The sequence below is a fragment of the Haemorhous mexicanus genome, chromosome 22 (genome assembly GCF_027477595.1).
Source record: "Haemorhous mexicanus isolate bHaeMex1 chromosome 22, bHaeMex1.pri, whole genome shotgun sequence".
In the NCBI taxonomy this organism is placed as follows: domain Eukaryota; kingdom Metazoa; phylum Chordata; class Aves; order Passeriformes; family Fringillidae; genus Haemorhous; species Haemorhous mexicanus.
In genome coordinates this window covers 6,756,416-6,782,276 of record NC_082362.1, presented here as the reverse complement: position 1 = coordinate 6,782,276, position 25,861 = coordinate 6,756,416, and the positions used below count along the sequence as shown (strand labels likewise).

Sequence of the window (25,861 nt, the reverse complement as noted above, 5' to 3'; positions counted from 1 at the left end):
TCACCTCAAGCAGTGCTGAGGTGCCTTGTGCCCCTCACAGCCCCCAGCTGGAGCAGAACTGTCACCCAGGGCTCTCTCTTTGATTTGACCCATGTATTCCAAAGTTTCCAGGAGCTGCTGCACTGACCCTTGCCCTTAGCACAGCCTCTGCCTCAGCTAAAAACGCTGCCTCTGCCCACACCCAGGGTGTTTCTCAAGGCCTGGATTGTGTTCCCACATTCCTGGTGTCACATGGATGCCCTGTACCCCAGGCACGTGGGGCTGGGGGCCAGGGGAGCCTGGTTTGGGCACCTGGTAATCCGCCGTGGTTTTCCCACAGGGCTAAGGTGGGATAAGCAGTGGCTTTGCAGGTCACCGAGGTCAGATGTGGGGATGCCCTGTGCTTGTCCCTCCCCATGGGAAATGTCACAGCCTTGGCTTGGAAGGTTTTGGGTAGGACTCACCTCTCTATTCCCACCATACAGGTGACCATGGAGCTAGAAGCATCATCTCCATCATGGAATTAATTGTTGGGGAGCAACACCCCAGCCTGCCACCCAACCACCCCCACTCCAACCCCATCCAATATCCCTGCAGAACAAACAAACCCCTCTCCCCATGGGAGCTCCCACCTGGCAAAACCCTGAGGCGAGAGCCTGCCCAGCTGCTGAGCGGCCCTGACAACATTGAACCCACCCACAGTGAGCTGGCCCTCACGATTTCACAGCTCCTGGGCAAGCACTGAGGGCTGGGGGCACCTGTGCTCCTGGAGAGAGGCAGGAAGAGGGCAATAAGGTGGGTGGTTTCTCACTGGGGGATCAGGGGCCACAGTGAGGCCATGGGGGCAGCGCTGGGGTGAGGCATTACTGCGGCACAGCATCCCCCTGCCTGCCTGGGCCACGGGGGCTGGCTGAGACGGGATCAGCCGCACTGAAGGGATGTCCAGACCCCGTGGGGGGATGTCGCCGCGCTGCTCCAGCGGGGACATCACCGGGCTGTGTCCGAAATGTCCAAAATGTCTCCCTGAGGCTCCCCCCGCCCCTACCACCCTCGGGGGGGGGGGGGGGGGGGCGGCAGGGCATGACTCGGCCCGTGGCGCCCCCTAGAGCAGCGAGCAGTGAGCTGCGCCAGGCGCTGTCCAATCAGAGGCTGCACCGCGCTGTCACCGCCGCCCCTCTCCGCCAATGGGAAGCAGGGAAGGGCGGGACCGGGGAAAGCGGGACACCACACCGGAAGTGTGCTCTAGACACAACTTCCTCCCCTCTTCCGCCTTCAGTTCCTCCCCCTCATCTCCGCGCTCTGATAGGATACGCCTGCTGTCTGTCAGACTTCCTGAAAGCTGACTGGGTATTCCGCGCTGCTAGTCACGCCTACATCCGGGTCTCGCAGGAGCGGTAGCGACGGCGCGGGGCCGCCATTGTGGTGGGGGAGCGCGGGGGTCGCGGCTGCTGGTGAGGGCCAAGGGGGAGCGGCGGGGCTGGGGTGTGCCCGGGGCGGGTGGGAGTGACGGGGGAGCGACCGGCGGCGGCCTCGTCGTGATCCCGTACCTCACTCTGAACCCTTCTCCACGCTCTCCGCAGTAGCGTCGCCATGGCCGCCGTATTCCCGTACCGCGGCGGCTGCGCCCCGGTGCCCAACCCGCTGGCGCCGCTGCCCGACTACATGTCCGAGGAGAAGCTGCAGGAGAAAGGTGGGTACGGCCCCAGCCCCCCAAATCCTCCGGGGGGGACAAGGCGTGACCCGCCGCCTCTGTGTCCCCGCAGCCCGCAAGTGGCAGCAGCTGCAGGCCAAGCGCTATGCGGAGAAGAGGAAATTCGGCTTCGTGGACGCGCAGAAGGAGGACATGCCCCCCGAGCATGTCCGTAAAATCATCCGCGACCACGGCGACATGACCAATAGGAAGTTCCGGCACGACAAGCGCGTCTACCTGGGGTAAGGGGTCCCCGGTGTGTGACAGGGGGAGCTCAGGGGATACGCCCGTGCTGCCTTGGTGGTTGTTGGATGGAGAGATCCTTCTCTAAAGGGCTCTTCGTGCCCGTTGTAGCTCGCAGAGGATGCCCTGAGGTGTCAGTGCAGAGGAGCATTAGCAAAAGGAGTTGTTGCTTTGAATTTATGAGAAGAAACATCAGCCTGGATAATGCGTCATTGAAAGTGGAAGCCCCTTCTCCAAAGGGCTTTCAGTGTCACTTGTAGCTTAGTCTGTTGCTGTGAGGTATCAGTGCAAAACAGCATCAGCAAAGGGAATTGTTGCTTAGAATTTATGAGAAAAAACGTTACCCTGCATAACACAGTGTCTTAGAAGAGGTTGGGGAGAGTATGAAATGGTTTTTGAAAGATTGAAAAGCATCTTGAGTGCTTCTTTGCTGTTTGTGTGTAGAGAGCTGTCTAGTGCGCATCATGGTCTGCTGCAGTAACTTACCATTACCCATAAAAACACCAGAAACTCACTTAAAAACTTCCATTTTTGTTAGCAACATTCCTGAAAGCCAAATCACTAGAAAACCTTTTGCTAGTCCAAAGGCAGAGTGGGAAATTCATGGATTTGCTTTTGGAACGGCTCAGCTGAGCAGCTCTTAGGGAAAGCTGGGAGGTTGTTATACTCGTGGCAGGTGGTTGGCTGTCCCTGAGAGCCACTCCAGCGTGGTTTCCCTTGGTTTGTGGCTGCAGTGCTCTGAAGTACATGCCCCATGCTGTGCTGAAGCTGCTGGAGAACATGCCCATGCCCTGGGAGCAGATCCGAGACGTGCCCGTCCTGTACCACATCACCGGCGCCATCTCCTTCGTCAACGAGATCCCCTGGGTCATCGAGCCTGTCTACATTGCCCAGTGGGGGTAGGTGCCTTCTGCTTCATCCAGCTGGGCCAAACCTTTTTGCATCCACCATAAAAATCCCCCTGATTTTAACCTTGCCCTGATTTCCTGCAGCTCCATGTGGATTATGATGAGGCGGGAGAAGAGGGACAGGCGTCATTTCAAGAGGATGAGATTCCCCCCGTTTGATGATGAAGAACCCCCTCTGGATTATGCTGATAACATCCTGGATGTGGAGCCCCTGGAAGCCATTCAGCTGGAGCTGGATCCAGAGGAGGATGCCCCTGTGCTGGACTGGTTCTATGACCACCAGCCTCTGAAGGACAACAGGAAGTACGTGGCTGTGATAGCACAATTCACTGGGAGAGGGGAGAAACAAACAGTGCATGAATTAGGTGTGCAGAGCAGTGTGTAACCTTTGTGTGATGTTGGTGGGGAGTAGAAACCTTCCCTCAAGGGTGGCAGGGAAAACCTGAGTGTTGGAAAGCTGCATCTTTTGCTTGCGGGTTGCTCAGAGAAGCTGTGGCTGCCCCATCCTTGGAAGTGATCAAAGCCAGGTTGGATGGGGCTCTGAGCAACCTGGGATAGTGGAAGGTGGAAGGCTTGGAACAAGATGAGCTTTAAGGTTCCTTCCAAGCCAAACCATTCTGGGATTCTATTATTCAGCATCCAGCAAGGCCCCTCTATCCAGGAGGCCTCTTACCATTCACCTGCTAAAACTGGTATTTCTGACTGTGGTGTTTGTGAGGGTTCCCAGCACGAGGTGAGAGATGAGAATTTGGCTCCAAGTTCTCAGGAGGCTGATTGATTATTATTATACTATACTATATTATACTATATTGTATTGCTATACTAAAACTATACTAAAGAAAGAGAGAGGATACATCAGAAGGCTTAACAAGAATGAATAATAAAAACTCATGACTGACTCAGAGTCCATCGCAGCTGGCTGTGATTGGTCATTAAGTTAAAACAATTCACATGGAACCAATCAAACATGCACCTGTTGGTAAACAATCTCCAGATCACATTCCAAAGCAGCAAACACAGGAGCAGCAATCAGATAATTATTGTTTTCATTCCTCTCTGAGGCTTCTCAGCTTCCCAGGAGAAAATCCTGGGCAAAGAGGATTTTTCAGAAATTATCATGGTGCCCCTTACTGTGCTGTAAAGCTGACAGCCTGCATTGTCTAGGTGGAATTTGAAATTTGCTCAAGGTGCAGAGATGTTCTGTGTCAGTTGGGACGCAGAGGAGGAGAGGAACTGGAGCAGCCAGCATTTTCTGAGCAGGAGGAGTCCAGAGTGGTCTTTAACAGTGCTGCAGCCTTCTTTCAGTCTGGAGACACCCATGTGTTACCTGTCCTTGATGAATGATGGGTGGCAGGAGGTGTTTGGTGACTCTGGTGCTGTGGCTGTGCCTGGAGTGTCCGTGCTCTGCTCTCCCAGGTATGTGAACGGCTCCACGTACCAGCGCTGGCAGTTCACCCTGCCCATGATGTCCACCCTGTACCGCCTGGCCAACCAGCTGCTCACTGACCTGGTGGATGACAACTACTTCTACCTGTTTGACCTGAAAGCATTCTTCACCTCCAAGGCACTGAACATGGCCATTCCTGGAGGTCCCAAGTTTGAGCCCCTCGTCAGAGACATCAATCTTCAGTAAGTGTTGGGTTTAGGAGAGTGGTTATCTAGGAAAGGGCTGATGGGATGTTTTCAGTCACAAATGTTTGCCTCTCTCACCATGAATGCCTGCATAACAGTTTCTTGTCTCATTTTAAGGGATGAAGACTGGAATGAATTTAATGACATCAACAAAATCATCATCAGGCAGCCCATCAGGACAGAGTACAAAATCGCCTTCCCGTACCTGTACAACAACCTGCCACACCATGTCCACCTCACCTGGTAAGAGCAGCAGCCTCCAGAGCCAGGAGAGGAGGGAAAGGCTGTCAAAGGCTCTAATGTTTATTTTTTGTTGCAGGTATCATACTCCAAACGTTGTTTTCATTAAAACAGAAGATCCTGACCTCCCAGCTTTTTACTTCGATCCTCTGATCAACCCCATTTCACACAGACATTCTGTCAAGGTGAGTCACTGAGTTAACTGTGATAAACCCTAGGTGTGGAAGTAGGGGGCTTTAGTATCTTGTTTCAGATAGCAGCACACAAAGATAGATATTTTAGGAGAAGGCACCAGCCCTTTGAAAAAAAAAAAAAAAAAGCTACACTTGTCATTTTAGTCTTCTCCTTCTGGAGTTGCACAAAGTTGTCTCCTTTGGTTTCTGTAGGATAAAGCCCAATGACTAATTAATACTGTTAGAGTCTTCTGACAGATAATTTATCTTTCTGGTTGCCCTTGGTGTATTCATGGAGCTGACATCTCCCTGAAGTTACCTCCAGAACACCTAACTCAGGGTCTGGTAGCCACAGTTGGCCTTGTTGAGTGTTTTTTGCTTCTCTCATGCTCAGTACAGTCACACTTCTTCCATGAGAGCAAAGAGATGGATTTTTAACTTGCTTAGCTCAGAAATGGAGCTGAAGCAACCAGGAATCACCTTGTGTGGTGCTTCTGTGTTTCAGAGCCAGGAACCACTGCCTGATGACGATGAAGAGTTTGAGTTGCCAGAGTTTGTGGAGCCTTTCCTGAAGGATACCCCTCTCTACACTGATAACACAGCCAATGGCATTGCCTTGCTGTGGGCACCACGACCCTTCAACTTAAGGTCTGGCAGGACCCGGAGAGCTCTTGACATCCCACTGGTGAAGAACTGGTGAGTTCTGTGCTGAGGCTGATGTAGTGATCATGACATTTTTGCCTTGTTTTAATGAAAATGAAATAAAGACATTATGCTGACTGGTTTCTAGAGATTTTAGGAGAGTTTCATCTAAGGAATGTGAGTTAGCTGAAGCTTTGGAGTGTGATTTATCCATAGGTACCGTGAGCACTGCCCAGCAGGACAGCCAGTCAAGGTGAGAGTGTCCTACCAGAAGCTCCTGAAATACTATGTCCTGAATGCACTCAAACACAGACCTCCCAAGGCCCAGAAGAAGAGGTGAGTGGGCTCTGCTCAGTGGGGAACTGCTGATCTCTGTAGGGGATTGAGCTGATGGTGGTCTCTGCTCTCTCCAGGTACCTGTTCCGCTCCTTCAAGGCTACCAAGTTTTTCCAGTCGACCAAGCTGGACTGGGTGGAAGTTGGCCTGCAAGTGTGTCGCCAGGGCTACAACATGCTGAACTTGCTGATCCACAGAAAGAACCTGAATTACCTCCACTTGGATTATAACTTCAACTTGAAGCCTGTGAAGACCCTCACTACAAAGGTACCAGTCCGTGTGCTGTTGTACCCAAGAGCAGAGTTTATGTGAAGGTTGTTGTGAGTGAGGAAAGAGGCCACAGTGCCTCAGCTGCTCAGTTGTTGACCAAACTGGAGTTGTTTCACTTCTCTGTGACATTGTTACACAAGTTCTGAATATTTTGTCTTTTCCAGGAAAGAAAGAAATCCCGTTTTGGGAATGCTTTCCATCTGTGCCGAGAGGTCCTGCGGCTGACCAAGCTGGTGGTGGACAGCCACGTCCAGTACAGACTGGGGAATGTGGATGCATTTCAGGTAGGCTTTTTGGCTTTTTGGTTTTAAATGTGGTGAGAAGTTGTTGAGAGGAGAATCGGAATATTTTATATGGGATGTACAAAGTGGCTGAATGTTGGAGTGTTATGGAGAAGAGGGGAAACATTGAAAATATGCAGTATTGTTTAAAATTCTGCTTTTATATTACTTTATAAGAATTGATCATTGTCTGAGCCAGCATTAGGAGCTTTGTATGGCCTGATACACTCTGTCCAATAAATCTGGCTGCTGGAGGTGGTGTCTGAGGTGTTGGTTGTTGTCCCTGACTGTGTTCCATGTCTCAGCTGGCAGATGGCCTGCAGTACATCTTTGCCCATGTGGGTCAGCTCACGGGGATGTACCGGTACAAATACAAACTGATGAGGCAGATTCGAATGTGCAAGGACCTGAAACATCTCATCTACTACAGGTTTAACACAGTGAGTTCCACCTCCCCACATGATACTGACCCCATGTAAACTGAGAAACAAGGGAGGGATTCTGGAATGTCAATAAATGACCTGATCTTGCCATGTCTCTGTTCCTCCAGGGGCCTGTGGGCAAAGGTCCTGGCTGTGGTTTCTGGGCTCCAGGCTGGAGAGTGTGGCTGTTCTTCATGAGGGGCATCACCCCACTGCTGGAACGCTGGCTGGGGAATCTGCTGGCCAGGCAGTTTGAAGGTCAGTACCCTGTAAATGGTGCACATGGGAGGAGTGTGTGGTAAAGATTAATGCTGTTTGCTTGCCAGCCAGTTTCCTGTTCATACTGGTGGTCTTTATCCATGCTTCATTGACCAGCTTAGAGCTCTTTCAAGATCTGTGCCCCCAGAACAGATTCTAAATGGGAGTGGGATTTCCTGCTCCATAACCACTTAATCATCTACTCCAGACTCCTGGCAGTGTAATTTCTCCAGACATCCTGCACCTCCTCAGGAAGGAGAAGAATCACTGCCTGGTGGTGTCAGAATTCTGAAGGACTTTGCTTTTTCCAGGCCGTCACTCCAAGGGTGTCGCAAAGACTGTCACGAAGCAGCGCGTGGAGTCTCACTTTGACCTGGAGCTCAGGGCAGCTGTGATGCACGACATCCTGGACATGATGCCAGAAGGGATCAAGCAGAACAAAGCCAGAACTATCCTGCAGCACCTGAGTGAGGCTTGGCGCTGTTGGAAGGCCAATATTCCCTGGAAGGTAAATCTCTCACTTGGCCTTTGGGTTCAGTTCTAAAATCACCAAAGTGGAGCTGCTCCTGGAAGGCTCCCACTCCTGCTTCCCTCAAGTCCCTGTCCCTCCCCAGGTGCCAGGGCTGCCAACTCCTATTGAGAACATGATCCTGAGGTATGTGAAGGCCAAAGCTGACTGGTGGACAAACACAGCTCACTACAACCGGGAGCGGATCCGCCGGGGAGCCACTGTCGACAAAACCGTCTGTAAGAAGAACCTGGGCAGGCTGACCAGACTCTACCTGAAAGCTGAGCAGGAACGGCAGCATAATTACCTGAAGGTACTTCTGTCCTCCCTGAAATTGCCCAAATTGATGCTGTTCTCATAGGAAAGCTTCACTGATTAATTCTGGTGTTGTGGTTCTGCAGGATGGGCCTTACATCACTGCAGAAGAGGCTGTCGCTGTGTACACAACCACAGTGCACTGGCTGGAGAGCAGGAGGTTCTCCCCCATTCCTTTCCCCCCACTGTCCTACAAGCATGACACCAAGTTGCTGATCTTAGCCCTGGAGAGGCTGAAGGAAGCTTACAGGTAAGCAGTGGGAAGTGATCTTGATCTTCAGGGGCACTGGGAAAGGCTTCTATTTTCTTATCCATTATTCCTGTGGTGAAGTATGGTGTAAAATTTACCCTTGTGGACTGGTAAAGCTGTTGGTTTGGTACTGCCAATTATTCTGGGAGTTCCTATTGATTCTGTCACTTGGGCAAAACCACTGCCATGCTTGCAAGTTTGGGGATGTGGATTATGAGGATTTACAGGTTGAACATTATCATTCATCAGTTTAATGCAGTGCCCCTTAGGCTGTTTGTGTGCAGGTGCTGAGCTGTTCTCCTTTGTTTTCAGTGTGAAATCACGCCTGAATCAGTCACAGAGAGAGGAGCTGGGCTTGATTGAGCAGGCTTATGATAATCCCCACGAAGCTCTGTCCAGAATCAAGAGACATCTGCTGACTCAGAGAGCCTTCAAGGAGGTGAGTGAAAGCCTGGTGAAAGCCCAGCCATGTCATGCTACATTCAGAAGGTGAATGGCACAAAAACCTTGTGTTTTCTCTCAACTACCAGCCTCAGTTTTTCCCCCTCTTTTTTTTAGGTGGGAATTGAGTTCATGGATCTCTACAGCCACTTGGTCCCTGTTTATGATGTTGAGCCCCTGGAGAAGATCACGGATGCTTATCTGGATCAGTACTTGTGGTATGAGGCCGATAAGCGAAGGCTCTTCCCTCCTTGGATCAAACCTGCTGACACTGAACCACCCCCTCTGCTGGTGTACAAGTGGTGCCAAGGTCAGTGGGCTCTTGGATTCCATGCAAAAATAATTCTTCCTATGGGGGAGCTTGTATTCTATGAGTCCTCTTAGGAGCTGCATTTTGCTTTTGCAATTTGCAGTCAATAATTGCAATCTGGGATGTATTTTGTAGGTTAATACATGTGTGTATACTGGAGGAGGACAACTTGCACAGCATTTATGGTTGATTACATAGTTTTCCTCCCACTTCTGGATAGACTGGAAGATCCAGAGTCTGAAAAATCAGTCATTGCAGGACTTCTGTTGAGTTCCTGTATCCAGTGGCTGCTTCTGTGCTCTGATGTGTCAGATAACACAAGATTGTTTGTTCCCTCAGGCATCAATAACCTGCAGGATGTTTGGGAAACGAGTGAAGGGGAGTGCAACGTGATGCTGGAGTCTCGGTTTGAGAAGATGTATGAGAAGATTGACCTGACCTTGCTCAACAGGCTGCTGCGACTCATCGTTGATCACAACATTGCTGACTACATGACAGCCAAGAACAACGTGGTGATCAACTACAAGGTGATGGTTGTTGTCAGGAAAGGGGGTTTGTGCTTAAAGGGACCCATGAGGGAGGAGGTTTTGGACCCATGGCAAAGAAGGAGCACAAGACTCGCCAAAGAAAAGTGATGAGGGAGTAAAAAAACCCTTCTGGGTCATGCTGAGGAACAGCTGCTCAGGTGAAAGGGTTCTGATGCTTTGGGATGTGTTTTCTCACAATTCCCCTTCATCTCCTCAGGACATGAATCACACAAACTCCTACGGGATTATTCGTGGGCTGCAGTTTGCTTCCTTCATTGTCCAGTACTATGGGCTCGTGATGGACCTGCTGGTGCTGGGCCTGCACCGGGCCAGCGAGATGGCAGGGCCTCCCCAGATGCCAAATGACTTCCTCAGCTTCCAGGACATTGCCACAGAGGTGGCCCATCCCATTCGCCTCTTCTGCAGATACATTGACAGGATTCACATCTTCTTCAGGTGAGATCTCTGGGGCCCTGCTTTCCTCAGGTCAGCACAAAGGCAAGGGAGATTTAATATGCTCCTGCTGCTGGCTTTTGTTCCCTTTGCTGTTGATGATCAGGAGTATTTGAATTGACAGACTTCCCTGGATAACTGGATGTCCACATGCCTCCTCTTGCTTTCTCAGTTTGCTTTTCTGCAAACTGAGAAACTTCCAGTTTCACTGGACCAGTAGAAACACAAAAATGTCAAGAAACACAAATGAATAGAAATAGAAATATGCTCAGTTGTTAGGGATTTGGTAAACTAGAGACTGGTAAAATAAGCCTTTTCTATCTCTTCATGGAAAGATAACCCAAACCCTGAGTTGCCCTGTGCTAATGAAATTCCCCCATTGCTTGGGAGGACACAAAAATGGGATAGTTACCTTCAAACAGGCTGACACAAACAGCTTTTCCTAATTTAATCCTTATCTTTCTGGCCAGGCTAGTGTTGCTAAGTCAACCATGTAATTCCAGATCCTTTTGTGTGCATTTCCAGGTTTACAGCTGACGAGGCAAGGGACCTGATCCAGCGGTACCTGACAGAGCACCCCGACCCCAACAACGAGAACATCGTGGGCTACAACAACAAGAAGTGCTGGCCCCGGGACGCTCGCATGCGCCTCATGAAGCACGACGTGAACCTGTAAGTGCTGCAGCTGGGGAAGAAGTGGTAGGAAAAAGGGGAAAATCAGTGAGAAATAACTTTTGGAGACTGGGGAAGAAGTGGTAGGTGTAGGAACATCAGGGGGTAGGATGGTTAGGACGGACGGAGAGCAGAGATCTCTGAAGCCAGGTCATGGAATTTGTGGTTTATTGCAAAGGGCCTGGGTGCAGGGCCCTGCTGGGAGCTGCCAGCTGTAGCTCGGAGCAGGTCCGAGAGAAGAGATTGGTAAAGAGAGGGGAGAGAGAGAGAATAAGAGAGTAAGAGGGTAAGAGAGCTAGATTCCTGTTACAATACAATAAATCTTCTTCTGTGTTGAATTTTCTAATTCTCACTAACCAATCTAGTACAAGATAAAAATCCTATAGCATTTACATACGGCCTATAAGAATCATTACATTACCACACTGTGTTACATTTTAAACCCTAAAAACTCCTCTTTGGACCCCTTCTGCCAAGCTAGTAGGATCTGCTCTGACCCTTCAACCTGTCTGCAAGCAGAGGGTATTGTTTCATCAAATAGCTTCAGCTGGCCATACCATTGTTTTCCAGTTGTTCAGCAACTAAGCTTGCTTTCATTTCAGTCTCCTATATTCTCAAAATCTTTTGCCAGGCAATCATATTTATAACGCTTTCCTGTTTCATCTTCCCTAACAGGTAGGAAACAGGGGAAAATCAGTGATAAATAACTGTTGGAGACTGATAGATGGTCAGGATGAGATGTGAGAAGTGAGGGGTCTGCACTGAAAAACTAGGGAAGCTCTGAGAACTTGCCCAGTTGTTATTTGGGCAAATTCTGATGTGTCACTGTGCCCATGCTGTTTTGCAGTGGCCGTGCTGTGTTCTGGGACATCAAGAACCGTTTGCCCCGCTCGGTGACCACGGTGCAGTGGGAGAACAGCTTCGTGTCCGTGTACAGCAAGGACAACCCCAACCTGCTGTTCAACATGTGCGGCTTCGAGTGCCGCATCCTGCCCAAGTGCCGCACCAGCTACGAGGAGTTCACCCACAAGGACGGGGTCTGGAACCTCCAGAACGAGGTGGGCTGGGAGAGCAATCCCTGGGTGGGGTTTCCATGGGTTGGAGAGGGGCTCCCAGGATGGGACTGATGGGTCTGTGCTCTCCAGGTGACCAAGGAGCGTACGGCTCAGTGCTTCCTGCGTGTGGATGATGAGTCCATGCAGAGGTTTCACAACAGAGTGAGGCAGATCCTCATGGCCTCTGGCTCCACAACCTTCACTAAGGTAAGGGAGGAGGGAGATCTGTGACAGCTTTCTACAGATTCTTGGGAATGAGCCAGGAGCTGATCCTTTCCTTTCCTTTCTAGATTGTCAACAAATGGAACACAGCTCTGATTGGCTTGATGACTTATTTCCGGGAAGCTGTTGTAAATACTCAGGAGCTGCTTGATTTGCTGGTGAAATGTGAGAATAAAATCCAGACTCGAATCAAGATTGGCCTGAACTCCAAAATGCCCAGCCGTTTTCCTCCTGTGGTGTTCTACACCCCTAAGGAGCTGGGGGGGCTGGGCATGCTCTCCATGGGCCACGTTCTCATCCCTCAGTCTGACCTGAGGTGAGTTGTGCTGTTCTAACTCCTGAATGACTTGAGTGTTCTTTCAGATGCTCTTTCCCCTAAAAATATTCCAAGAGTGCTAAACCATGCCGTGGTACAGAGCTGTGTTGCCTTTACAGTAGCTCATGGCAGTGATGAGGGAAGTCCCAGTTCCTCCTACCTCTTTCTTGTCTCTTTGCTCCAGGTGGTCCAAGCAGACAGATGTTGGCATCACTCACTTCCGCTCGGGAATGAGTCATGAGGAGGATCAGCTCATCCCCAACCTGTACCGTTACATCCAGCCATGGGAGAGTGAATTCATTGACTCTCAGAGGGTGTGGGCAGAGTATGCCCTGAAACGACAGGAGGCCATAGCCCAGAACAGGTGTGTGTCCACCTGTGGGAGGTCAGGCAGCAGTGGGAAGTTTTGTGCTGTCTGGGGATTTTGGAGACCTTGCTGGCCCTGCAGTGCTCTTCCCTCACCTCTAGCATTTTAGTGTCCCCTGCCACAGCCCTGAGCTCTGTTCATTTCTGTGATCTCATCAGCTGAACTACTCATTAGTGCATTGCTGTAAATTGAGAGATAACAAAGTTATGGGGATTTTGTTCCTTCAGGCGTCTGACACTGGAGGATCTGGAGGACTCGTGGGACAGGGGAATTCCTCGGATTAACACCCTTTTCCAGAAGGACAGGCACACTCTGGCTTATGATAAAGGATGGAGAGTCAGGACTGACTTCAAACAGTATCAGGTACTGACAGGGAATTTCTCTTCACCTGAATATGAAGTTCAGATACCTGATCCACACAAAGTCCTTTTACCTTGCATTATTGCAGGTGCACTTCTGTCTCTCTGCTGCAGAAAGAATTTACAGCCTTGTGTTGGGACTGGTAGAGGCTGTTTGGAAACAAATGCTCCAGAATTTGTAGCTTATCCCCTCTGGAATAATTTAGATAGATTGCAGTGTATTGAAGAAAACTACAATAAACACAACAACATATTACAGAATCAGTTCTGGAGAGAGAAGAATATTTATCCCAAAACAAACGTTCCAAAATATTAAGTTTTAGTAACAGTGGAATAATTTGTTATTTAAAGCCTTTAATGACAGCTTTGCAGAAGGCCAGTCCCTGAAAGATAAAAATATCACCTGAGGTTCCACCCAGAGTGAATTGCAGAGCAGCACTGACGGAATTTGTGTTGTAGATGAGCTGTGTCCTCCAGTGCTGAGGGCATGAGGCTTTTTACCTGCTCCCTGACCATCACCATGCTGTTGGTTCCTACAGTTAGTGCAGCCAAGGGAATGATCTGCTCTCTGTTGTCCCCAGGTGCTGAAGCAGAACCCGTTCTGGTGGACACACCAGCGCCACGATGGCAAACTCTGGAACCTGAACAATTACCGCACGGACATGATCCAGGCTCTGGGCGGGGTGGAAGGGATCCTGGAGCACACCCTCTTCAAGGGCACCTACTTCCCCACGTGGGAGGGTCTCTTCTGGTAAGAGGAACTTTGGTGTGGGCTCTGGGCTCAGGCTGTGCTGGTTCTGTTGAGTTTCTGCTGGTTTTCAGTGGTCGTTTCAGAACATTGTGTAGTTCACTTGGGAGGGGGCTACAGCTGAACTTCTTGGAAACCCATGGAAATTTCTTGGCACAAAACAGCCCTCCCAGCTCATGGCTGATTCCTGTGTCTGTTACAAGTGTCACATGGCAGCAGAGATGAGGGGCATCTCATTCAGTTGAATCTAATGGTCTGCCCTTTTTAGGGAGAAGGCCAGTGGCTTTGAGGAGTCCATGAAGTGGAAGAAGCTGACAAATGCCCAGAGATCGGGTTTGAACCAAATTCCAAACAGAAGATTCACTCTCTGGTGGTCTCCTACCATCAACAGAGCCAACGTAAGTACCTGGTGTTTGTCCCTCTAGGAGCAGACAACACTTTTCCACTGAAATGAGAGCAGTTAATTGATCCAATTAATTCTCAGAACATCTCTTAGAGAGGTACTAAACCTCCTTAACAGGTTTAAGTGCTCCATTTTTAAAACTTCCTCAGTTGTGCAGTTGTGTGTTCTCACAGCTGCTTTTCCTTTGCAGGTGTATGTTGGGTTCCAGGTGCAGCTGGATTTGACAGGGATCTTCATGCACGGTAAAATCCCCACACTGAAGATTTCCCTCATCCAGATTTTCCGAGCTCACTTGTGGCAGAAGATCCATGAGAGCATTGTCATGGATTTGTGTCAGGTGAGCAGTGTTGGCTTGGTTTGTTTCTGTGCCCTTCTGGAGCTGGGCCAGCCTTTCTCCAGCAATCTGGCAGAGAAAGGGAAGAAATGGAAAATGGGACTTTCCTGACTGCCTTGGTGTTGAGGATAGATCCCTTATCTGGGTTGCTTGAACACATCTCATCTTTGACTGCCTTTTCCCCAGGTGTTTGATCAAGAGCTGGATGCTCTGGAGATTGAGACAGTGCAGAAAGAGACAATCCATCCCAGGAAGTCCTACAAGATGAACTCCTCATGTGCAGATATCCTTCTCTTTGCTTCCTACAAGTGGAATGTGTCACGTCCATCCTTGCTGGCAGATTCCAAGTGAGTTTCCCTTTTCCCTCTCCTCAGTCTCCCTGCAGAGCAGAGCTGCTGAGCCTGTCATCCAGAGCCTCTGTGTCTCTTGGGCATCTGGGGGACACTGGAGATTGTGTCCAGCAAAGCACAGGGCTTGTTTGGGTAGGTGGTTGCAGCACCTCCTGGCACTGCCTTTGCCAAACACCAGCACTGGCTTTGCTCCTGTTCTCTCCTCTGAGTGAACTTTCCCTGAGCTGTTAAAGGTTCTTCTGGAAACCCCACAAAGCTGAACTGGCCCAGGGCCAGACTCTGGAGTGAATCCTCACCAGACAATCCCTGGGGGAGATGACCCTGGTGACTGCACAGCAGTGGACTCACTGGTGCTTTGCTTAAACCTTTCAACAGCCTCTGCATTCACTGCTGTGTGAGGAGAACAGCAGGGTCCCTTCCCAGGGTGGAACGTGGATATGAGCTGGCTGCAGTGTCCATGCTGAGTGACAATTACTGCAGGAGAATTTTGTGCCAGTTGAACTTGTTGTGGCCTGCTTTCTCCTCAGGGATGTGATGGACAGCACCACCACCCAGAAGTACTGGATTGACATCCAGCTGCGCTGGGGCGACTACGACTCCCACGACATCGAGCGCTACGCCAGGGCCAAGTTCCTGGACTACACCACAGACAACATGAGCATCTACCCCTCTCCCACTGGGGTGCTCATTGCCATTGATCTGGCCTACAACTTGCACAGGTCAGAGCTGCACCTTCTGTGGTTTCATTTCTCGGGCTGGAATGGGTGGTTTGTGGGTATTGTCTCAGTGCATCTCCAGATTGGGTTGTATTCCAGGCAGGAGGATGAGGGGAGAAGGCTGGAGATGGGCAGTGAGTGGGATAAGGCATCTCAGGTTGCCCAGTTTTGCTCAGTAGTAGTGGTTCAGTTCCCTCAGTTCATTAATAATTTGTTTCTTAGGATATTTCTGTCAGACTGTTGTTGGAGCTGAAGGACAGGCCTTGTTTCAAAGCTCCTACAAGTGGGGACAGCTATTTCTCACTGGAAACTAGGGGCAAAGTCAGAAATCAGTTCTCCAGTGTGTTTGTTGGAGATGGTGCAGCTTTTCTGGGACTGCAGCATGTGTGTGCTGTGGCTTCCCACTGAGGAGGTGTAGGTAAAAGCCATAGGTGCCCACCTCCCAGGGCATTACAGAAGTCCCACTGCAGTACAAAGCTGTATTTTCAGCAGTACAAAGGGGCCTGGCTGCTGCATGGAAAGACTTGAGTAGGGCTGTTGCCTTTTCAGGTCTAATGGTAACAACTTCTGTTTGTTTCAACCTTCAGTGCTTATGGGAACTGGTTCCCTGGAAGCAAACCTCTGATCCAGCAGGCCATGGCCAAAATCATGAAAGCAAACCCTGCCCTGTATGTGCTGAGGGAAAGAATCCGCAAAGGGCTGCAGCTCTACTCCTCAGAGCCCACGGAGCCCTACCTGTCCTCCCAGAACTATGGGGAGCTCTTCTCCAACCAGATCATCTGGTTTGTGGATGACACCAACGTGTACAGAGTCACCATCCACAAGGTGAGGCCTGAGGGGTGTCTCAGAGAAAGGATTGAATGGGGTGGAGGTTTCCATGTGTGATGGAAATCTAGGAGTTAACACATGGACCCAGATTTTTGCAGTGTGCACAGAGCAGCTCTTACATTTCCCACACAGCCCCTGCTCAAAGCACACATAGAGTTGGCTCTTGTCTAAAGGTGAGGGTGGGCTCCATTTATCTCCCTGCACTTCTCACTTTCACTTTTTCCCTCAGACTTTTGAAGGGAATTTGACCACAAAACCCATCAACGGAGCCATTTTCATCTTCAATCCCAGAACTGGGCAGCTCTTCCTGAAGATCATCCACACTTCTGTGTGGGCAGGACAGAAGCGTCTGGGACAGGTAGGGCCTGGCTGGGCCTTGGGTGTGAACTGGAGGTGGGCTCTGACTGCTTGGGACACTCCTTGAGCAGAAAACATCACAAAGATCTTCATCTTCCTGCCTCTTAATGAGTTTGGAGCTCCAAAGTCCAAGTGATCAGGCAGGCAGGGGCATGGGATATAAAAGTGGAGGAACACAGGCATTGCTGCTGCAAGGATTTTGAGATTCTGAGGTGTAAAGACCCCACATCATCAAGCAGAGTTTGAGGAACAGTGCTCTGCTCCTTGTTACACTTGGCTGTACATGCAGTGCAGTGAGAAAGCTCAGGTGGCAATCCAGGGAGGTGGAGTAGCCAGCTGTTTTTTTCTGAGCCACTCAGGGGTAACTGAGCTCCAGGAATGGGAACTGCCCTCTGTGATCAGTAAGGAGGAAATGCTGGGCCTTGTCACTGATGTGAAACAAACCATAAATTCCAGTTGTATTTTTAGAATTTGGTTTGCATCCCTTTGGTTCCCAGAGACATGGAGAGGCTGCTGGAGGGCAGGGGGATACTTCTCTAACCCTGCTGTCTTTCTGCAGCTGGCCAAGTGGAAGACTGCTGAAGAAGTGGCTGCCTTGATCCGATCCCTCCCCGTGGAGGAGCAGCCAAAGCAGATCATAGTGACACGGAAGGGCATGCTGGACCCACTTGAGGTAAGGCTGCAGCTCCCTGAGGATGTGTAAAATCTGTGGGAGATAGCAGGACACTTCTGTGTCCTGTGATGTTCTGCACTAGCTGTGAGCTAATTCCTCTTGATGAACTCCAGGTGCACTTGCTGGATTTCCCCAATATTGTGATCAAAGGCTCGGAGTTGCAGCTGCCCTTCCAGGCCTGTCTGAAAGTGGAGAAGTTTGGTGATCTCATCCTGAAGGCCACTGAGCCCCAGATGGTTCTCTTCAATCTCTATGATGACTGGCTGAAAACCATCTCTTCCTACACAGTAAGCACAGATGTGTCTCCTGCATTTTGCTTTGCTGCTGATAAATGAGGCAAGGAACCAAGGCCTCAGATATCCCTGATGATTTGTTTGGGAGCACTTGGCTCTGAGTCTGCCTGGATTTTCCTTTAGATGGATTTCCCTGGTAATTCCCATGTGCTCAAACAGAGGAATGCTGTATTAGGGCCTTGTACATGTAATTTTCTTTTTCCTAACTCCATCTTCTTTCCATCTCCAAGGCATTCTCCCGTCTGATCCTGATTCTCCGGGCACTACACGTGAATAATGATCGAGCCAAAGTTATCCTGAAGCCAGACAAGACAACCATCACTGAGCCTCACCACATCTGGCCAACCCTGACAGATGAGGAGTGGATCAAGGTGGAGGTGCAGCTGAAGGATCTCATCCTTGCTGACTATGGCAAGAAGAACAAGTAAGGCATAATCCTGTCAGCCTTTCCTTCCTGCCCTGAAGGCTCTGGCCAGGGGCCTTTGTCAATGCGCTCTCAGCTTTGTAGGGGACCTGGTTAATTTTAATAACCTTGTGGCAAGGCAGATAAAAATGTCTGCACCAAATCATTGATCTAAATATCATGTGATCATGACCCCTCTTTGGTTTAAAAAGTTGTGGTTTAATTTTTTCGTAGTGCCCAGAGTGGGTGTTCTGAGCCTGTGCCTGAAGGTGAGAAGGCTCCAGAATGTATTTGAACTGCCTGACTTGGGTGAATTTTCTCTTCCAGCGTGAACGTTGCATCCCTGACCCAGTCAGAGATCCGAGACATCATCTTGGGCATGGAGATCTCTGCCCCATCTCAGCAGAGGCAGCAGATTGCAGAAATTGAGAAGCAAACCAAGGAGCAGTCGCAGCTGACGGCCACGCAGACCCGCACGGTGAACAAACACGGGGATGAAATCATCACCTCCACCACCAGCAACTATGAAACCCAGACCTTCTCCTCCAAGACTGAGTGGAGGGTCAGGTAGGAAGGCAGGCAGGGGTGGTGGAAGGAGTTGGAATGCTCAGGGAGATTCTGTGCCCCCTCTGATGACTGTCTCCTCCTCACAGAGCAATCTCTGCTGCCAACCTCCACCTGCGGACAAACCACATCTATGTCTCATCAGATGACATCAAGGAGACAGGTTACACCTACATTCTTCCCAAAAATGTGTTGAAGAAGTTCATCTGCATCTCAGACCTGCGGGCCCAGGTGAGTGGGCCCCACTCAAACACACCAGGAAAGGAAACTCTTGGTGAGGGGCTGGGAACCTGCTGTGGTTTATCCTTGTGAATCCCTCTGATGCTCTCCTCAGAAATTAAGGAGTTCCCACTCACAGCTACACAGGGATCTCTTCTGGCTTCTAAGGCAGGTGTGTGTGTGTTTCAGATTGCAGGTTACCTGTATGGAGTGAGCCCTCCAGACAACCCCCAGGTGAAGGAGATCCGGTGCATTGTGATGGTGCCCCAGTGGGGGACACACCAGACCGTGCACCTCCCAGGGCAGCTGCCACAGCACGAGTATCTCAAGGTGGGTTCAGGTTCAGCTTCTAGGGTGGGTGGAGGGTCAATAAAAAGGACCTGACATGGTGGAGCAGCTTCCCTTGGTCTTACATAGTTGGAGGACTGAAAGGGCTCTGTCTGAAGCCAAACTTGATTGAGATCAAGTGAGGGGACACAGAGATCAAGTGATCTCTCTGTTCTTTTTGTCAGGCTTGAAGTGGTCTCATTTTAAATGGTTTTGATTTTTCTCTAAACCACTCTCTTTTTGCAGGAAATGGAACCTCTGGGGTGGATTCACACCCAACCAAACGAGTCCCCTCAGCTCTCACCACAGGATGTCACCACCCACGCCAAGGTCATGGCTGACAACCCCTCCTGGGATGGGGAGAAGACCATCATCATCACCTGCAGGTGAGGGGCAGGGAGGCTTCTGGTACAGAGCTGGGGAACCCAAAATAAAAATCGGCAGAAAGGGAGTGTGGCTCATTCCTGCTTTCCCTCCTCTGTCCCAGGTGAGTCTGACTTGCCTCATATCTTCTCCTTTTCAGTTTCACCCCTGGCTCCTGCACACTGACAGCCTACAAGCTGACCCCGAGCGGGTACGAGTGGGGCCGGCAGAACACGGACAAGGGCAACAACCCCAAGGGGTACCTCCCCTCCCACTACGAGAGGGTGCAGATGCTCCTGTCCGACCGCTTCCTCGGCTTCTTCATGGTCCCAGCACAGGGCTCCTGGAACTACAACTTCATGGGTGAGCTGGCCTGGGGAGGGGAGGGGAAAGCAGTGCGAGGAGCTTGGGGAGGAGGGAATTGCTCCTTACCCACTTCAAACCTTCCTCCAAGTGGCTGGCAGGGATACCAGCACTGTGCCCTGAACTTTCCTTAGTACCAGCATTGGGATATCAGTTCAAAGATTTTTTTTTTTTTTGGTGGCTTAAGAGGAAAAATAGATCCCATGTCTGTCAGGATTGTGTAGTGCATGGTCTATCGCCACTGAATAATTAATCCCTGTCAGGCAGAAGAGATAATGGAAAATGCAAAAGAGAAGCTGTTCCAAGTAGGGAGGTGCTGGTATCATGAACACCACGGGCAGCTGGAGAAGGGGTCAGGAAATGAGAGTGACAGAACACTCGACTAGCATAAAAGGATTGTAAATCTCTTGAGGGGAGGACCCAAAGAGGGATGATTTTATGGGTTTAGAACTTTCTCTCCTGCCAGGGAAATGGTCATAGAAGGGTGGAGAGCTGTGTTAGGCTCCTGAAGGGTGGAGGAGACAGAAGAGGTGCACAGGTGGGTGACACTCCCTCTTTTCCAGGTGTCCGCCATGACCCCAACATGAAGTACGAGCTGCAGCTCGCCAACCCCAAGGAGTTTTACCACGAGGTCCATCGCCCCTCTCACTTCCTCAACTTCGCGCTGCTGCAGGAGGGGGAGGTTTACTCTGCCGACCGCGAGGATCTCTACGCCTAATCCTGCCCGCGCCCCTTTAGTACTGTTGATATTCAACAGCGTGTTCGTGTGCCCCCCCCTTCCCTCCACTGTGCCCCGCTCGCCCCCTTCGCCCCGCGCGTTGTTGTTTTCCCCACTATTCCGCTCAATAAATTTTGTACGAACGGGAGCGCTGAGGGAGCGCTGAGGTCCCGCCTCGGGGGCGGCCCCGGACGGGGCGGGCCGGGCCGGGCCGGGCGGAGCTGCGCGGGCGCGGGGCGATGGCGGAGCCGCTGTGGCGAACGCCGCCGGCCCGGCTGGCCCCGCCGCACGTCTACCGCATGGCGGGCGCGCTGGGCGCCGAGCTGCGCCGCCTCTCCGCCCGCTTCGGGCCCGACGCCGTGGCCGGGCTGGTGCCGCCCGTGGTGCGGCTGCTGGAGCTGCTCGAGGCGCTGGTGGCCCCGCCGGGCGCTGAGGGGGAGGCGCCGGCAGCGCCGGCCGGGCCGCAGGAGGCGGAGGTGAGCGGGGAGCTGGGAGCCGGTGGCGCCGAGCCACGCGTGTCCCCGCGGGAGTGGCGCTGGGGACAGCGCCGAGCCGGCTGATGGCTTTTCCCGGGGCGTGGAGCTGACACGCGTGTCCCACGTTTTGTGGGACGGCTCCGACCCTGCTGTTCCCTTTTCCCAGGTGATGGCTCTGGCCCCGCTGCCCTGCATCCCCTGGGGTGGCTGTGATGTGTCTGTCCCCTTCTCCCAGGGGATGGCTGTCCCTGCTGTCCCCCATCCCTTGGGGTAGCTCTGATCTCGCTATTCCTGTCCTTTGGTATGGGTCTGACCCAGCTGTCCCCCATCCCTTGGCATAGCTCCGACCTGTCTGGCCCAGTTGTCCCCGTGTGCTGGCTCTAACCCAGCTGTCCCCCTTTTCGGGGTGGTGGCACTGACCCCACTGTCCCCCATCCCCTAGGACGGCTCTGATCTCGCTATTCTTGTCCTCTGGAATGGGTCTGACCCAGCTGTCCCCCATCCCTTGGGATAGCTCCAACCTGTCTGGCACAGTTGTCCCCGTGGGCTGGCTCTAAGCCAGCTGTCCCCCTTTCAGGGGTGGTGGCACTGTCCCCACTGTCCCCCATCCCCTGGGAAGCCTCTGACCCAGCTGTCCTGGGTGTCACTGCCCCCGGGGGTGGCTCTGACCCGGTGTCCCCGTCCCCCAGGACCCGGAGCAGAGGCTGTGGGAGGCCGAGCGCCGCGAGCGAGCTCTGCACGGCCGCCTGGCCTGCCTGGAGGAGCAGAACCGCCAGCTCCTGGGGCAGCTTGCCGAGAGCCAGTCCCAGGAAGGTGGGTGTCCCCGTGGGTTTGGGGTCCCCCGATTCCACAGGGTGTCCCTGTGGAGTGGCAGGCTAGGTGCAGGGCTGAACCTGTTCTTCTGGAGCCTGGAATGCTGCTCTCCTTTCTCTCACCTTGGAGACCTGTCCTAGCAGGGAGCATAGGCATTACCTTGTTCTGCAATTCACAGGGATCCCAAACCTCCAGAGCACCTCGAAAGCCCCCAGGAGGGTGGTGGAGGCAGGCACAGGGTTTGGGCTGCTGTGGCAACACAACGATGTTCCAGGAATGGTCTAAAACTCTCAGTTCCCTTCTTTCCACTGTGAGATTACCAGGAAGAAGTCAGACTTTGCAGAAGCACTGAGGAACTTTGTAGTGTTGTGGGCTTGGGGGAGTCCCTGGGCACTCTGACTCCTGTCCACCCTGTGTGGTCCCAGACAGCGCGGCACGGAAGGAGCGGGAGGTGATGCTGCGGCTGAAGGAGGTGGTGGACAGGCAGAGGGATGAGCTCCGTGCCCAGGCCCACGAGATCGTCTGCAAGAGCCGGGACACGGAGGCGGTGAGGGCGTGGGAGCTCAGGGGTGTGGTGTGCCAGGGCCCCGGGAGCTGCTTTCATGTCACATCCCCCCCACCCCGGGGCTGTCACAGCTGCTGAGCCTGCTGGGGCCGGTGGCACTGGTGTCCCTGGGTGGGGACACTGCCTCACCTCTGGCTGCCCTGGGCCCTCCAGCTGCAGGAACAGCTCCATCGCTTCATGGCCATGAACGAGGAGCTGCGGCACAAGGTGGCCGTGGTGCAGGCCCAGCTCAAGAGTGCTCTGGAGCAGAAATCTGACCTGGAGGCTGCCATGCTGCAGAGCCAGAGGGAAACGAGCAGGAGGAGCAGGACAGCCCTGGAGAGCCGACAGCCAGAGCCTGGTGTGGTGAGTCTGAGCTGATCCCACAGCAGAGCCTGGTGTGGTGAGTCTGAGCTGATCCCACACCAGAGCCTGGTGTGGTGGGTCTGAGCTGATCCCACAGCAGAGCCTGGTGTGGTGGGTCTGAGCTGATCCCACAGCAGAGCCTGGTGTGGTGAGTCTGAGCTGTGACCCCATACCAGAGCCTGGTGTGGTGAGTCTGAGTTGATCCCATAGCAGAGCCTGGTGTGGTGAGTCTGAGCTGATCCCACACCAGAGCCTGGTGTGGTGAGTCTGAGTTGATCCCATAGCAGAGCCTGGTGTGGTGAGTCTGAGCTGTGACCTCTCTGCTGCTGGGCATCACCAACACTGACCCCACGTTCCCAGCCTTGTGTGGAGCTTTTGGCACACCCAGACGTGGCTATTCAAGGAAAGCCCACAGCCGAAAACTGAACAGTGTGGTGTCTGCAATACCACTAACACCTTCTCTGTAGAAGTGTTATGGGTGGAGCAAGATGAGGTGACAGGAGTTAAAAGTAGATGGGACACAAAGGATGAGGGAGGTTTGCCACGTCTGGTTGCTGGCTGAGATGAGGACATTCTTGAGACTTTTCTGTTTTTGCCTGCATGTACACCCAGCCTTTGGGTGGGGGTTTTGAGGTCTCTGCTTCCCTGCTGACTCTCTCCATCCCCTCCAGGAGGGAGCCCTGTCACCCTCAGAGGAGCTGCAGCACCAGGATGGGGACAGGAGCCCTGCTCACTGCTGCTTCTCCAAGGAAGAGCTGCAGCAGATCCTGCAAGAGAGGAATGAGCTCAAGACCAACCTGTTCTTGGTGCAGGAGGAGCTGGCCTATTACCAGAGGTGAGTCCTGCCCCTGCAGCCACCCCTGGCCCATCAGAGGCTGCTCCCACCAGTCAGGACAGAATCTCCCCTGGCTCTTGGTTAACCAGCTGACTACTTTTTACCAGAGAGCTGCTGAACGAGGAGAGAATTCCCAGCTTCTTCCTAGATGCAATGAAGTCAAATATCAAAAAACAGAGGAAAAAAATCAGAGCCAAAATGCTGGGAACAACAGAGGAGTCGGCGAGCAGGTGAGACAGGCTGGGTGCTGGGATCCTCCCGTGCAGGGTGGGGGCTGGCTGCCCTGCTCCAGTGTTTCCACGTGCTTGATGCCCTGGATTGGAACCTACCCAAGCCCAGAGCTGCCTCCTCCCTCCAGAGATCAAAGGTTTGATGTCTGCAGTTGATGTGTTGCTCTGGCATAGCTGTGCCACAGGGCCTGGGCTTTGTGCTGCAGTCTGTGTGTCCCTGTCACCAGTCAGACATGGTCTGGCCAATTGCCACTTGTCCCTGCATGCATGTGACAAAAGGGAGGTGAGGTGGTGGCACTGGGAGCACTGGACAAACTCCAGAGTGGCTCCAGCACTTGCTGCTGTGGCTCAGTGCAGGTTTACCCCCATTTCTTTGTGCAGTGATGAAGAGGAGGGCTCCTGGCTCCCAGGTCATGGCACAGACTGTGTGGATGCTCAGCCTCCAGAATCCAAAATTAGGAGCTTGTAAGTTTGCTCCTGTGCTGGTAGGGACGGGAGGCTCTGTCAGTGGAAAGGTTTGGGGTTTGGCTGGGACCTGGCAGCTGTGGAGCTTGGATGTGATGGGAACAGAGGTCAGCAGGTTGGTGCAGGGCTGGCAGAGATGCTGCCAAAGCAAGGTTGCTGTTTTAGGGGGATCTGCCTTGTCCTGGGTGCCACAAGCTCCCAGGGCCCACAGCTAGGCTGTGTTCTGCTGCCACCACCACAGAGGGAGGTTGGGATTCTACATCCTCTCTGTAGAATCCTCTCCCCTATAGCCCTTATCTGCTCTCTCTGCAGTTTTGGGCTGTGGTATCAGGGCAGCAGCAAAGACCCCCCCACATCCAGCTGCTCTGGCACCTGGGAAATCATTGACTCACTGGACACACAGCTGGAGCCAGAGGGAGAGAGCAAGGCAGGGTCCAGCTGCCCTGACAGAGCCACAGCACCACTCTGACCCCACGGGCACGGGAGCAGGATCTGTCCTCGCAGCAGAACTTCCTGGATCCTCTTCTTCCAGTGGATTCAAGAGCAGCACAGCAGCCCTGGCACTTCTCGGTGCTGTGGTGGCAAAGCCACAGCATGGGCAGGTTCCTGCAAACCCACTGGGACACTTGGATGTGGGCTGCCAGCCTGGCCTGGGACAGCTCAGCACCTCTGGGCATCTCTGCCCACCAGCCACCCTTTCACTGTGCCCACAGCTTAGCTCAGCTGGGCTCAGTGTGCCCCACAGCTCCCTGCCCCCTCCCCACTGCTCCCTGCTTGCAGCTCAGCATGGTGGGGGTCTGCACCCTCTTCTTCTCCACACCCCAAAAGGGATCTTCCCATCCCCTGGTGGCTCTTTGCAAACCCCTTGCTCACAGCCCACGATTCCATTGCCCCATCCTGCTCCGTGGGTTTGTTTTACCTCACCCCTTTGTGTCTGCAGCTCCCCAATCCCTGCAGTGTGAAGATCCAGTTGGGGTGTCCTGGGGTCCCCACAAGGCTGGGAGGGGCTGAGCACTGCACTGGGTGTCCAGGTGCTCCTGTGGCTGGGAGCCATCAGGATCACACCACCAGGGCCACTCCTGCACTTCTCAGGCATGGGGTGAATCAGTTTTGTACTGGCACCTCTTCCTGCCACCTCTGGGACCTGGCAGACTGGAACAATCCTTGTGTTCATGGGGGCATCAGTCCCCTCAGATCAGGTACTTTCTACCTTTAATTTGGAAATAAATCAGTCTCTTGTTTTTCCTCTGAGGTTCTGCCTGCAGCCTCTGCTCTCTGCTTGGGGAGGGCTGGGTGATGCTCCCAGATTTCCCTTACCCTTCTCCCAATGGCTGTGCCCCCTTCTGGTGGGTCAGCTGTGATGGGGAGGGGGCTGCAGAGGGGTGATCCCACAGTGCTGGGCATGGAGGAGTTAATTCTTGCATGGCCAAGGGGAGCACTGTGCTTCCAACCCGGACCCCCCCCCCAGCTGAGCTGGCCTTGAGTAGGAAAAAGGTGTTTCCTGTGCATCTGCTGACACAAAGCTCCTGGGGACGTGGCGAGGTGGGACAGTGGCCAGCAGCCCTTTAAAGGCCAGCATAGGTCAGGCTGTGTTGCCGTGGGGG

General features: G+C 52.6%; 2 protein-coding genes across 3 annotated transcripts; both read left to right on the top strand.

Moving 5' to 3' along the window:
- Window positions 1–1,312: 1,312 nt before the first annotated feature.
- Window positions 1,313–20,676, top strand: PRPF8 (pre-mRNA processing factor 8). Its single transcript, XM_059866298.1, has 43 exons — window positions 1,313–1,430; window positions 1,560–1,669; window positions 1,743–1,911; window positions 2,647–2,811; window positions 2,905–3,123; window positions 4,237–4,449; window positions 4,570–4,695; window positions 4,772–4,877; window positions 5,371–5,561; window positions 5,724–5,843; window positions 5,921–6,110; window positions 6,278–6,397; window positions 6,700–6,834; window positions 6,945–7,074; window positions 7,386–7,582; window positions 7,689–7,895; window positions 7,984–8,147; window positions 8,460–8,586; window positions 8,706–8,898; window positions 9,238–9,425; window positions 9,643–9,881; window positions 10,404–10,550; window positions 11,398–11,608; window positions 11,696–11,812; window positions 11,896–12,143; window positions 12,328–12,507; window positions 12,738–12,873; window positions 13,451–13,620; window positions 13,886–14,015; window positions 14,211–14,357; window positions 14,541–14,701; window positions 15,232–15,423; window positions 16,008–16,245; window positions 16,478–16,606; window positions 17,165–17,278; window positions 17,392–17,565; window positions 17,802–17,995; window positions 18,302–18,541; window positions 18,628–18,769; window positions 18,947–19,087; window positions 19,331–19,470; window positions 19,608–19,810; window positions 20,374–20,676. The coding sequence occupies exons 2-43, from the start codon at window positions 1,570–1,572 to the stop codon at window positions 20,526–20,528; spliced, it is 7,008 nt and encodes a 2,335-aa protein (XP_059722281.1). The 5' UTR covers window positions 1,313–1,430; window positions 1,560–1,569; the 3' UTR covers window positions 20,529–20,676.
- Window positions 20,677–20,739: 63 nt separating this feature from the next.
- RILP (Rab interacting lysosomal protein) lies at window positions 20,740–25,508 on the top strand. Of its 2 annotated transcripts, XM_059866300.1 has the most exons (8): window positions 20,740–21,004; window positions 21,694–21,817; window positions 22,243–22,364; window positions 22,536–22,727; window positions 23,399–23,562; window positions 23,670–23,792; window positions 24,174–24,257; window positions 24,570–25,508. In XM_059866300.1, exons 1-8 carry the CDS (start codon window positions 20,768–20,770, stop codon window positions 24,724–24,726), a joined length of 1,203 nt encoding a protein of 400 aa, XP_059722283.1. In that variant the 5' UTR covers window positions 20,740–20,767; the 3' UTR covers window positions 24,727–25,508. The 2 variants fall into 2 exon arrangements, with proteins under 2 accessions (XP_059722283.1, XP_059722284.1); XM_059866301.1 differs by lacking the exon at window positions 24,174–24,257.
- The last annotated feature ends 353 nt before the right edge of the window (window positions 25,509–25,861 follow it).